The sequence below is a fragment of the Syzygium oleosum genome, unplaced genomic scaffold, assembly GCF_021117445.2.
Source record: "Syzygium oleosum isolate NSW1041296 unplaced genomic scaffold, Sole_v2.1 Sole_v2.20, whole genome shotgun sequence".
NCBI classification, from domain to species: Eukaryota; Viridiplantae; Streptophyta; class Magnoliopsida; order Myrtales; family Myrtaceae; genus Syzygium; species Syzygium oleosum.
The window spans coordinates 3,623,326-3,637,557 of NW_026607504.1; the positions used below are offsets into that span (position 1 = coordinate 3,623,326).

A 14,232-nucleotide genomic window follows, 5' to 3' on the forward strand; every position below is an offset into this window, starting at 1 on the left:
CTTTCCGAAACACCCGCAACACACTACTTGCGACACCACTTTGGATGCATAATTGTCAAGCAATTCTCTGCATTTACCAAGGGGGAAGTAAAGCGACAAAGTAGGATCAAACATTCGTACTAGCATGAATATAATATGCATTAATCGAGAAGATTGGAATATAGACCTAGAATTAAATTTCGGTTTCTCAATCACTTCTCAAGGTTTTGAATCATGTGAACTTCACTCTAGTCACTGTGATTTTAATACTTTGTCTGGCACGCCCCACCAGCCTATTGGGATTCATGTGGAATATCGAAATCACCTATTTAGATTGCTATAACAAGAAGTAAAGTCACGCGGAAGGGCCAAAAAGAGGGCGACCAATGTTTGCTCCAAGTTGAAGCAATTCCGATGCATTGAGGTGATTGCGTCGATCCCCAGACAACATATTATTGTCCTTCGGCACTAATCTCCGCATTAAATCCTCAAATGAACTCGTCACCACAACAAAACATTGCATAAGAGCGCGCGTCTCGCACCACATCGCTGTCAACTGATTTGCTTTGTGACCACCGCGATCGCGACTCGTCGTCCATGTCTAACCTATTGGCACGTGGTGTGCGACGCTCGCTGATCATTTTTCTCCATGGCACGTGGTGTCGACGGTCGCTGAACATTTTCGTCATCCGCATACTGTCCCACGAAAGAGACACAGCCGGTGCACCACCTCTAGCGTAACTTAAATTAAACCCTCAAAATTGCAAATCAAGGCTAGAAACATGCGACTAAGAACCTATGGAAACCTCAAAGTCCCTTCATTAATTGTTCAATTGCTTGGCATGATGCTAATAAAAAGTTATATACGAATGATATATCTTCTATACATTAAGGGAAACCAGGTTTTGCCTCACTTTTACTAAACTTCATTCAGAATTTGTCCTCAAGTAGAATAAAGATGGGATAAGTTCACTTAATGTCTTAAAACTTATCGTGAAAAAGTGCAATTCAGTCTTAAAATTTGTCGTGAAAGTGCAATCGAATCCTAAAACTTTCAAAAAGTGCAATTCAGTCTTAAAATTTATCGTGAAAGTGCAATCGAGTCCTAAAACTTTCAAAAAGTGCAATCAAGTCCTAAAACTTGTAACAAAAGTGCAATCGAGTTATAAAATTTCAAAAAATGCGATCAAGTCCTAAAACTTGTCACAAAAGTGCAATCGAGCCCTAAAAATTTCAAATAGTGTAATTAACGGAAGAACTTAATTTGATCAATTTGACAAGTTTTAGGACTTGATTATACTTTTTGAAAATTTGAGAACTCAATTGTACTTTCGTGATAAATTTTAGGACTTGATTGCAATATACTAGACCTGTCAAAATGGATCTTAAACCCACATATGATCCATTGAAAAAATAAATTGATCATATATAGGTCACTTTAATTTTGAATAGCCTATTTTAAATGGGTTTTAAAATTTTAAACCTAAAATAAATAGGTCTAAATGGGTTGAGTTTAGAATCCATTTCTACCCCATTAGGCCCACACCACTCTCTCCCTCTTTGCCTTAAAAAATATATATTTTAAAAATCGAAATTATTTTGATTTTTTCTCTTTTTCTCTTTTTTTATGTTTTCTTTTATTTTCTTTTTTTTATTCCTTCATTTTAGCAAGAAATGAGCTCACTGGTCTTAGGCGAGACTCGAGCCTCATCGATTGATCAAGCCTTGAGTTTGCCGGCTTTGAGCGAGCTCTAGCTTGACAACCTCAGGCAAGCTCGACTTCGCCCGAGGTTGGCGAGGCTCAGCTAGCCGGAATCGGGCAAGCTCATTCCTCGCATGTGGCAAGTTGCCGGCCAAAAGTGAAGCAAAAATAAAAAATAATAATAATAATTAAAAATTCTAGTTTTTGAAAAATAAAAATGATAAAAAGGGGTGCACGAAGGAAAATCAATTAAGATTTTTTATACCAAATGGTGAAATGTATTTTCTAGTTCATTTTCAGGTTTCGGCCAAAATCCGAAAAATATTGCCATTTTCTTGAAAAATGATTTTATGGAAAATATTTTCAAAAAATATCACATTTTTCACGAAACAAATGGAGTCTCAATTTTTTTTTAAAATCATAAAAAATTTCTATGGAAGTGTTTTAGCATTATGGATTGGATATAGGTCAAGATATCTACATTACAAATAAAACAGGTCATAAACGAGTTAATTGATCAATTTGGATCGGATCATTTATGACCTAATCCAAACCCGACCTGACCCACCCGTTTGACAGGTTTACCCTAGACAAATACCACATTGTGTGTTAACTAGTGTTTGTCAAAATTCAAATTATCTTGTATCTTGTGACGTGCTCAAACTAGTTAATGAGTTAAATTAATACCCAAATTCAAAAGCCAAAAGTAGTGATCTCAAGATATTATTCCCGTTACGAGTAAATCATGAGATTCGAAACATCCGGCCGTGAGCATACTTGTCATGAATCCTTGATTTTTTCTTCTGAAAATTCAATAAAATAACAAAAGGGTTATCGAAAGTTTGTCTCCTTGGACTGGGAACTTGTCATACTTGTGTGGAAGCATTTTATTACTTTCTCTTCTAGCAAGCAATAGATACCGAGCCACCATTTTATTCTTTGTGTGTGAAAATTTCAGCTTAAAAAAAAATAAGTATGAAGAATATATCAAGACTACTATATAGGCCTTTATATTATTTCGTATTACTACCTTACCTATGAGTTTTATGCTAAGGAATTCAGGCTATTTTATGCTGTCAGAATTTATAAATTTTAATTATCAAGGTTGAATTCGATCCAAAAAAAAAACTATCAAGGTTGAATTACTAAAAAAACATAACATTATATTCTTGGGTTAATATCACGAAAAATTCCATTTGACTACCAAAAAATCCAAACTGATACACCTGTGATAAATTTACCCCAAACTAATTTTTTTTACCACCAAGAACCCCAAACCGATACACTTGTAAAAAATTTACCTTCATTTAATTTCCGTTAAATTGGATTAATACTACAAAAAATCACAAACCGGTACACCTATAACAAACGGAGGGGGTAAAACATCAAACCGGTACACTCGTCATCTATCACGTGTCATCCAACTCAGTAATTTAATGGTAAAATCTAACGGAAACTGATGGAGGATGAATTTATCACAAGTATATCGGTTCGGGGTTTTTTACGGTTAAAAAATTAGTTTTTGATAAATTTGTCACGGGCAGTACCAATTTGGGGTTTTTCGTGGTATTAACCCTATATTCTTTGAAGCGAGACATATAAGTAGGCCGGCCCGGGGCTGAACCTCAAAGCCCTTGCCCGGGCCTAGCCCAACGGCCCCAAAAATCTGGCCAAGTCCGCCCCCAATGACCAGGCCCACAAGCCACCCCCGTCAACGATCCGGTTCGGGTCACTCCGTCCGGACAGGTGCCGGTCCAACCGGTCGATTCCCGTTGCCGGTTCGACCGCTTTTCCTTCGTTTTTCTCTCGCACTTTTCTTCTGCGAAAGTCCTCCTCCTCCTCCTCCTCCTTTTCCTTCTTCCTCTGCGGAATCTTCCCCGCGAGCTCACCTCTTCCCTCTCGCTTTCTCATGATCCCAGCGTCGGAGGAAAACCACCACCGGAATCCGCCGCCGAAACCCTAGCCGATGGGTGTCTCGTTCAGGCTCTCGAAGACCGGCCGGAAGTTCTCCCCGAAGCCTGCTCCGGTCCCGTCGGAGGATCACGAGGACGACGCGTCCCAGAATTCGAAGGGAGCCTCTCGCCTCGGGCCCACAGAAGGCGGCTCGAGCGGTCGGCAGCTCGAGGTAGGGCTCAATAGTTGCGTCGGCTCTGTTTTTGATGCTAGGATCGGGGAAAATCCAAATGCTTCGGAGTTTGTTGTTGCCTGACTTAGTACGTGTGCGATGCTGGGTAGCTACCCTGGTCGTGGGTTTACTTTAGCTTGGTTGCTCGTGAATTTCTCCGTGTCGCTTTTTCTTCCTTCTTTGATTGGGTATATGATACGATCCTAATGGCGGTGCGGTGAGCGTGAAGGGAATTTGCTTCTTAGATGTGGGCGGACTTGTCGGTAGTTTGATGGAGTTTGTCTGGGTGCTGTGTTTTTGGTTCTCTTGGGGCAAATTTACTCGTTTTTGATACTTTATCTGGCTGATCGCATTCGATGGACTATGTTGGATTGATCTTTTGTGTCGCTTTCCTGAAATTGGGAAACTTTACTAAGAAAATTGGATCTGGGACTGAGAATTCTGCTGCCCTTGCCATTGCCTAGTTTTTGATAAGCAGGGGCCTGGCAATTGGCAAGAGTTTCTAGCAGCCGCAGTCACGTTGCTCGTTATGCTGGGTACTGTACCTCATTGAGAGGGTGAAAGTGTGGGAGAAACCGATAGTAAAAATTGTTTTCTTGTCTGATGCATTGAGGCTTCTCTATCCTTGTCTCAGTTTCACGGGGGAACGTGCACCGACTAGATAAGCTTAGGGCAAAAGTAGAATCATGTTCTACTGCGAGGGCTCAATCTTCTAAGATGGCCAACTTAACTCAGTTCTCCCCTAACACAAAAATGACGAAGCTAAGAAAAAGAAAATATACCGGCAATAAAGAGAATGAAATTAACGAGAAACACTGGGATTTTTGTCTTAGAATATAGTTATGCAGATACTTCTGTGAGTGAGATTAAGTAAGTGGATTACTGGCTTTTAAATGATGGGAAGCATTGGTGTGTGGTTTGTTTTGCTTTTCTGGGCATTTCACCTGTGCGCTGTCATGAAGATTCTATGGTGATGGCCCTGATGGGAACTATCTGTTGACTTAGGATAATAAATCTCAGGTGGGTAGAGAGGCTTCGGGGGTATCTGCATCATTCTTCTCGACTGATGAAAACCCTATTTCTGCAGGTAATTCTTGGTTCCACTTCCATTGCATGTTAAATATGTTGGCTTTCCTTATAACTAATAACTATATCTATGCTTGTTTTTTTATGGTATGCTTGTTGAAATGCCAGGGGACGAAGTTTCCTTCACATTGAACCTCTTCCCTGATGGATACTCTATAGGAAAACCTTTGGAGGTTTGTCATTAACAACTCTTGACCTTAGGAAGTTGATCAACAAAAGTTTCTCGTTTACTTACATTTTCTTTTCTTGTTTCCAATTCCCTCTGTCTATCTTACCAGAGTGACGTATTACAGCATCCTTCGAAGTTCTTACGTCCCTATAACAGGACATCTGAAAGTTTCTTCTCGGTAACTATCTGTCCCTATTTTTCTCTTCCTTTTCTACAAGTATCCTTTCTCATTTTACATTCTATCTGCTCGTTTACCTTGACTCTTATATGGTCTCAACTGTGAACCCCTCCAGATTAACGTTTTAGTATTATACTAGTTTTGCTACTAAAAGGGAAAAGTTCAAATTTTGAAGCTAAATGATAGAATTGCTCAGAAAACCTTACATGTCAACATCCGTTGCTAGCAATGTGGAACTTATTTGATATGTGTGAGAACTTGAGGTAGTCTTCTTCTTATTTTGCCTGTCTTTACATTAGGAGACATCGAACGATCTAGGACTTCCTGTTTGTTCTTAAGTTTTCATCAAAAATTTGATTCATCTTCTATGTCCTCGCCATTATCTCAAATTTCTCTATTACAAGTTCAATTCTTACATTTCTTAAATGTCTTGTTCTTTGAAGGCAATTGAATGTGGTCGGTTGCCTGGAGATCTCCTTGACGATTTACCTTGCAAATACATTGACGGTTCACTTATCTGTGAGGTGAGTATTTGAGAATGTTGTCAATGTGTGTGTGTTTTTTTTTCTGAATCAGATCTCTAAGAGAGATAGAGAGAATGTCCCATTAATAGGTTTATATGAATGCACTACCTTACCTCATTTGTACGTAAAGGAGAAAACTTTACTGCAGTTTTCAGATCCTATTATTAGTTTGATAAAAAGCCACGATCTTTTGGCTTGAGTTTCAAACTATTTTTATTATCACGCATTTATGATGAAACAACACCATCCTTTGACTCTTCTTGTTTAGTTATGTTGGTTTTGCATTTTGATGAACATCCTAAGAGTTTCTGGCTTTGCATAATTTGCATGTTGTTGCGACTTGCTTAGTTGAGCAGCTCTTCATTTGTGGGTTTGTCCCTAGGATACTGGTGGCAGTGGTGGATTTAGGACTCATTTTTGCTTATGCTTTGGATGGAGGGTGTTCTGAAATTTTCGGCTTTCATGTGCCTTTTCTTATGAAACGGACTTATCATTCAGTCTTAATTGTAACTATAGTCACTCTTCCATCCATCTAGTCTGCTCTTACCAAGACAAACTTAAGCTGTAAGACGCACATAGCTATATAAATTTGAGCTTTAATCCAAAATACTTTTTTTTTACTTTATTCTTTACCATTCCGCGTCTTGATTATTCTTCACAGATAGTATGATTAACATAATGGTCTCACTATTCACAAATGATGCAGGTGCGGGACTATCGGAAATATGCATCTAATAAAGGGCCCAATCCAGATGTGGTCGATTCACCTGTTGTTACTAAAGTGCGGCTGAAAATTTCCTTGGAGAACGTTGTTAAGGATATACCACCTATTCGTAGTTCTTGGACGTATGGTGATCTGATGGTAAGACACTGCTCATGGACTTTCTTGCCCCTTTCTTGAGGGGCTTGGAGATTCTCTGCTATATTTCCTTTTCTGTTTCTTTTATTCTTCTTTCTAAATTTTTTTTTAGGGAGTGGGGGCTGGGGCTATCAGCATCTCTATGAATGAACAGTGAACTTCATCTTTTGTTTGAGACATGATAGTGTTTGGATTTGATTTTTTAAAATAGGAAGTAGAATCCAGGATATTGAAGGCATTACAGCCACAACTGTGTTTGGATCCTACTCCCAAGCTGGATAGGCTCTCCAAAAGTCCAGTTCCAGAAAAGGTAGTCATTTCACTGTCATCATATCTATATCTTGTAGTTCTTGAGCATTAATTTTATTGTTCTTTTGGTTTTTTTCAGCTACATATGACTTTATCTAGTCTACAAAAAAAGAGATTGAGACATGTGCCGGAAATCTCTGTGACTTCTAGTAACAAAATACACGGGAAGAAAATATGCATAGACAGAGTTCCGGAAAGGTCTGATGCGGGAATTATGCAAGGGAATGTATTGCCGCAGCATGTCCATGAGAATCCGAGTGCCCAATGTGCTGGAGCTGGCAACACACTAGCTCAAAGACCAAAAGGCTATATACCAGATGCATCTTTTTCAACAGTACCAAATTTGTCCTCACAACAAAGGTATCAAATGTTAGCTGGGAATGCTAGAGGCATGCAGGATCGTGGAGCTTCCCCTGGTGGGCAAGACATGATGATTTCATACTCGGATAATAACACTTCTGTTTCCCTTCATGGAAAGAGAGAGAATCATGATGGGCAAACATCGCCCAGGTCTAGCTTTAATAAGAGGCCAAGATTTGCCCATGGAGTTCCTGATGGCACTCAGCAGCAGCCACTGGGCCTTCAGATGGAGAACTTCCATGCATCAGACTTAAATTTGAAGAATACCCTTTTGCAGCAGCAAGTAATGTCTAGAGGATTTCAATTTGGTAATGCAATGCACAAGTTCCCCCAGCAGGGACTTGAAGGGGTCCAGAATCCAGAGGTTGCGGCAGCATCCCTACCATCTGCTCCAATGGGCATGAGGCATCGTGCAAAGGAAGAACAACTAGATACACAGATGGACGCTACAGAAGTAAATCGGAATAAGTCTGACATCCAGACAGTGGAGACCGAAAAGGACCGCATGGATCCTCAGCAACCACAACTTCAACAAAGGTTGTCACATCATCCATTCATGAGACCTGGTTTCTCTCAGGGCTCTTGGAATAATGTCAATCAGCATATTGATAGTAATCTGAAAAAGGAGGAACAGATGCAGAAAAGGAAATCAGTGCAAAGCCCACGCGTATCTGGTGGAACCTTGGCTCAATCTCCTCTATCATCAAAATCTGGGGAATTTTCTAGTGGTTCAATTGGACCACAGTATGGGGCAGCTGCAGTGACTCCTGTGCCTGGATTGTTGCCCAAGGAAAAGGCTGCAATAACCTCAGTTCCTCCTGTTGGAGGGACAGGATCTTTAACTTCTAGTGCCAATGATTCTACACTACGACAGAACCAGGCCCAGGCTGCTGCAAAACGAAGGCAGAATTCACTTCCAAAGACGCCAGTAATCAGCGGTGTTGGCTCTCCTGCTAGTGTGAGTAATATTGGTGTCGCATTAAATGCGAGCAGTCCTTCTGTTGGAACCCCACCTACGGCTGATCAAACGATGCTTGAGAGGTTTTCAAAGATTGAAATGATTATGATGAGGTATGAGGTCGATTGAGCTCTCAAGTCTGTTGCTCCTTTTTTTGTTTTCCCTCCTGTATTTCTGCTGTTTGGACATATTTTTTTTTTTATAGTTTAAACTTACTCTTCTGTAATTTACTTGCCTGAAAGTCTGTTAGTACAGAATCTTAACAGTAGTAGCTAGGATAAGAATAGCTTAGTTAGCCGCATTAGCAATGCAGTTAGACTGGTTGTCTAGAACTTGAAAAATCGGGATACCAATCTATTGTTTCTATGTAAAGCACCAACTTACATGATTATTGGCGAAGCCCAGTTGGAGTATGTAGGGTGGTTGGCTAAGGATCTACAGAGCAATCGGGATCTTTGATCTTTTTCTGGATGGATTCATTTAAAATTGAACGTCTACCTCTGATGGAAACGTAGATTGAGGATAGATGTGTACAGCATTTATCTGTTGTTATGGGTTTTAAATTTCTACCTCCTGGTGAGACAATAGTTTGAAAAATGATATACGATTCTATGATTGTACTCTTGATCATAAGGCTGATCTAGATGGCATTTAGATGTGGAGTATATCAGTAAGCTTTGTCCTTGCTTAAAGCGTAGGATGTACTAATTACCATGTTACAACCATTACAGCAAATATGTTGCTATTGTGTTTGCTGCTTGAGTTTTACTCATTATTGAGTTAAGTAATATGAAGTAAAGTAAATCTTCAAAACGCAAGCTCAAAATATTCTCAGTCAACCTGCTTTATGTGCATCCAGAAGCATAGTTACATAATTTTTCTCAGGCAATTATTGGCATCTATTTTCTGATATACATATCAAATATATAATTCATTTCATATTCTGAGTTTTGTCTTTCGTCCAATGATGCTTCAGGCACCAACTTAACCGCAAAAAGAACAAGGCAGATTACCCAGTGAAGAAGCTCGGCACCTTTTTGACTGAGAGTCTTTTGTCATGCCTACTCAATGTTTCCAACGATGAGAATTTTAAGGATGACTCATGTGCCATACCACTCTCGAAGTCACTGGTTGGAGGCAGCACAAATATTTGCAAGACTAGAGTCCTTAACTTTGTGCAGCCAGAGCGAAATCTTCAAGGTTTGTTACATCTGTCGTGTGGAGATGGTCTATTGCAGCATAAAATCGATTTCTCCTGCCTAAAATTAATCGTACTTTGGACTTTGCCACACCTTTCCTTCTCATTTTATGCAGACTTAACATTGCTGCCAGCTGCTACTTGAATTTTGCAGTATTTGCCATTATATTGGCCACAGTGCAAAGTACCCAATCTCACGTGGCTTGGAGTTAAATATCTGTTACTTGTACTTTACCTGATCTTGATGTGTTAAAGTCTGCCGTCATACAGTACCACCTGTGCAAAGGGATGTCTTTAGGTTTCAGAAACAATACCCAATTTGAATGATTTTGAGAGGATGAGATGCTGATTTTAATGTTCTAGAGCAGATAATGTAGTGAAAGACAAAAGCAAAATCACTTGCATGAACCTTTTTTCGTTTAACATAGGCTTTCTTCTGTTTTTATAGGGAATGTTGTCTCATACCGGGCTCGGACCAGGATGATCATGTCAGAAAAACCAAGTGATGGTACTGTTGCTATGCACTATGGAGATGTGGAAGATGGTGATATTCTGGCTTCAGAGGAGCATCTTCCAACACTACCAAATACTGTAGGACTCTTGCCTATAAATCTTTCTGATGTCAAATGGCATTTCAGTGTGTTCACCTACTTTGTAGTTGGAAGATGTATTGTGTTCCTGTTTATTATATGCACTATGCGGCCTTATTCTTACCTAGCCTTGAAAGAAAGTATGTTTTTCTTTCAACATTATGGCTAACATCTGTGATTGAATTTCTTATACAGCATTTGGCAGATTTGCTTGCAGCCCAGTTATGTTCATTGGTAGGTTTATGAAAACCGGTCAGGCTTAAGTGTTTAAATCTATCCGATATTGATTTAAATTTCAATCAAATGATATTGAATGTTGCTGCAGATGTTACGCGAAGGATTTCATTTGGAAGATCATGTCCAACTGAAACCGACCCGCATGAATCTTGCACCAAGCAGTCAACCTAATGCTCCTGGAATTCCTCATAATAATTCCGTTGCTGATAGCCCACACTATCCTGAAGGAGTTTCAGTTCAATTATCCAGTGAAGTGTTGCCTACAGCTAATAGTGGCAATGTATCTCTTAGTTCATCTGTGAATATTCCTCCACATGCAAGGATGCTGCCTCCTGGAAACCCCCATTCCTCACAAATAGCTCCAGGAGTCATGCCTGGAGTCACTGTGCCTGGACGGCCACAACAGCTAGATTCACAGTCCCCATTGCAGTTGCAGCAACAGGCTCAGCCGCTGCAGCAACAACCATTGCATAACCAAAATCCTATGGTTCAACAGCATCTTGCTCAGTTTCCGAGAACCCCAATGATTCTTGGTGCAAATCCCCTCTCGCACTTGAATGCCAGCCAGAATACTAATATGCAGTTGGGCAATCACATGGCAAATAAGCAACCGCAGCAACCGCAACAACAACAGCAGCAACCACAACAGCATCAACAATCACAAATTCAAAGAAAACTGATGATGGGAGCTATGGGCATCGGAAACATGGGTGCTAGCTTGGTTGGGCTTGGTGGCATCAGTAACACCATGAGTATGGCAGGTGCAAAGGGGATGGGAGGGGCTGGAATTTCAGCACCCATGGGCCAAATGCCAAACATTGGTAATGTGGGTCAGAATCCGATGAACATGGCCCAGGCATCTCACATTGGTAATTCAATAACCCAGCGAATGCATTCAGGAACATTGACATCCCAACAAACGGCTTTGTTGGCATCAAGACTTCGGATGGTGCAGCAGAATCGTTTAGGGGGCACTCAGTCTGGCATAGGTGGTATCTCTGGAGCTCGACCAATGCACCCAGTCTCGGCTGGCCTGTCAGTGTTGGGCGGCACCAGCATAAATCGAGCTAACATGAGCCAAATGCAGCGTGCAGCAATGGGGGCAATGGGACCACCAAAGTTGACGTCGATGAATCCGTATATGAATCAGCAGCAGCCACCACAACAGCAGCAACAGCCAATGCAGCTGCCGCATCAACAGCAGCAGATGCAATTGCAACAACAGCAACAGCAATTGCAGCAGCAACCACAGCAACAACAGCAGCAACTCCAATTGCAGCAACAACAGATGCAGCAGCAGCAGCTGCATCAGCTAGAAACAACCTCACCCTTGCAAGCTGTTATGTCACCACCACAAATAGGTTCACCTTCAAACATGGCAATTCCACAATTGAGCTCACAATCCCAACAGCAGCAACAGCAATCTAGTCCCCAGCAAATGAGTCAAAGAACCCCAATGAGTCCACAACAGATCAGCTCTGGGACAATTCATGGCATGAGTGCTGGTAATCCAGAAGCTTGTCCCGCAAGTCCACAGTTGAGTTCTCAGACCCTCGGCTCGGTTGGCAGTATAAACAATTCTCCAATGGAGCTACAAGGTGTTAATAAAAGCAATTTGAGCAGTGCATAGTGAAGTCCTCAGCTACGTACTTCTGAATCATTTCTTAACTTAGTGGAGAAGTTTGAAGGATTTTTTTAGAGGTTTTTGTTTATATAAGATGGAGTGGAAGAGGTAGTTGTTGATAACAGTGCCGGTATGATCAACACCGGGGCTTTGAGGAGGGGCAACGTAAATTTTTGCCCTTGGCTTTCTAGGAAAGGGCTGCTTTTTAGACTCTGATGCAATTGATTTTGATGCTGGAAATCACCAATAAACTTATTAAAAACGCGACACCTGCACTGTGGTGTGTCTCCGGTTCTAATGTCCGAGGTGGGCTTTCATACGGTATGAAAAGTCTCGGCAGCAGCATAAGAGGACAGAAAAGGTGAAAAAAAAAAAAAAGAAAACTCGTGAGCTGCGGAGGAGAATCAGATCTTGGATTCTGAGGTGAAATTGCGATGTACAAAGGCTGAAGGATCAAGCAGGATGACGGGTGTGAAATTTCAATCAGTTAGAGACGGAGCAGTTAGCATGTCAAGAGTGTCCCAGTCACTAGGGTTGTGAAATCTAAAAATTCTTCCTCTATTTTATGCCTGTCAATCTGTCTCCTTCCTTTCTCATTTTCTTATCTTTTTGGGTTTTTCTCTTTTGGCTGACTTGTGGTGAAAAAGAGTACTTTGCAATCCTTGTAATCATGTAGTCTAGTAGTTAGAAATATAAATATGTGACAAAGTCCATGCCAAATATTTTTCGTGTGATCATACAAACCTTTCGTCGATCTCGGGCTGAGCTGATCTTTAACTCCTCACGGTGGTTTCGTGTCCTCGCTACTAGCATCTCGACGGTTCCTCGTGTTGAGCGGGCTAGTGAAAGTCGACGAGCTTGACAACAAATGTTGTGCTCAATTGCGAAACAACTTCATTTGTTCAAGAAGGCGATTTCAATTTATTAAGACTGAAGGTGTATAATTTTCATCAGTTTACAAGATGCAAGATTCAAGTAATATCAAAACTTTCAGACGGATGAGTTTAATAACTGTTGCAGAAAAAGTAAAAACTTTTTTTCTTATAGGGTTAATACCACGAAAAATCCTAAACTGGTACACTTGTGACACATTTACCCCGAACTAGTTTTTTGACTATAAAAAACCCCAAACTGGTACACCTGTGATAATTTTACCCTGAACTTACCACAAAAAACTCTAAACTGGTACATATGTGACAATTTTACCCTGAATTAAAATTTTAATATTATTTTTTTTTTCGAATTTTTATTTATTTTTTATTCTTTTCTTTTCTTTTTTTTTTCATCTTCAAACTCTGGCCAGTCGCCGGTCCGGCGACCGGCCAGAGGTGGAAGCCAGCGAGGGCCGCCCTCGCCGGCGTCGGGTGAGGGCCGTCCTCGCCCGCCCAGGGCAAGGGCGATCCTCGACCAACTCAAGCGAGGGCGTCCCTCGCCGGTATCGGGCGACGGGCGAGGTTGCCTCGCCGGATCCGGGCAGGGCCGCCTCGCCCGGATGCCGGGCGAGGCGCCCTCGCCGGCGCGGGCGGCCTCGCCCGACGCCGGTCGAGCGAGGGCGACCCTGCCTGCGCGGGCGAGGCGGCCCTCGCCCGACGCAGAGAGGGTCGCCTCGCCGGATCCGGCGCGGCGAGGGCCGCCCGACGCCGGCCTCCGCCCGGTCGCTGCCGCCGGACTGGCGACCGCCGAGGTTGAAGGTGAAGGAAAAAAAAAAGAAAAGAAAAGAAACGAAAAAAAAAAATTCAAAAAATAATATTAAAAATTAGTTCGGGGTAAAATTGTCACATGTGTACCAGTTTAGGGTTTTTTGTGGTATGTTTGGGGTAAAATTATCACAAGTGTACCAGTTTTGGGTTTTTTATGGTCAAAAAAATAGTTTGGGGTAAATGTGTCACAAATGTACCAGTTTAGGATTTTTCGTTGTATTAACCCTTTCTTATATGGTATTTCCCCACATGTTATTTATAATAATAAAACTTAATAACGCGGAAAATCTCAAACTGATCCATTTCTGATAAATTTACCCCAAACTAATTTTTTGACCACCAAAAACCCTGAAATTGTATATTTGTAATAAATTTTACTATCTATTAAATTGAATTAATACCACGAAAAATCACAAACTGGTACACCAGTGACAAACGAAAGGTAAAACCCCAAACCGGTACACCCCGTCAACTGCCATGTGTTATCCAACTCAGAAATTTGAAGGTAAAATTTAACGAAAATTTACGGAGAGTAAAATTGTCACAGATATATCAGTTTGGGGTTTTTTATAGTTAAAAAATTAATATGTAATAAATCTTTCATAGATGTAACAGTTTTAGATTTTTCATAATA

At 41.0% G+C, this 14,232-nt stretch overlaps 1 protein-coding gene across 2 annotated transcripts; it reads left to right on the plus strand.

Moving 5' to 3' along the window:
• Window positions 1-3,521: 3,521 nt before the first annotated feature.
• LOC115683663 (protein PHYTOCHROME-DEPENDENT LATE-FLOWERING) lies at window positions 3,522-12,459 on the plus strand. 2 transcript variants are annotated; one of them, XM_030608224.2, is made up of 12 exons: window positions 3,522-3,806; window positions 4,812-4,893; window positions 5,001-5,065; window positions 5,171-5,239; window positions 5,683-5,763; window positions 6,470-6,625; window positions 6,834-6,932; window positions 7,011-8,362; window positions 9,226-9,449; window positions 9,896-10,038; window positions 10,233-10,271; window positions 10,363-12,459. In XM_030608224.2, the coding sequence occupies exons 1-12, from the start codon at window positions 3,648-3,650 to the stop codon at window positions 11,902-11,904; spliced, it is 4,011 nt and encodes a 1,336-aa protein (XP_030464084.2). In that variant the 5' UTR covers window positions 3,522-3,647; the 3' UTR covers window positions 11,905-12,459. The 2 variants fall into 2 exon arrangements, with proteins under 2 accessions (XP_030464084.2, XP_030464086.2); XM_030608226.2 differs by having other exon boundaries at window positions 4,827-4,893.
• Window positions 12,460-14,232: the final 1,773 nt, after the last annotated feature.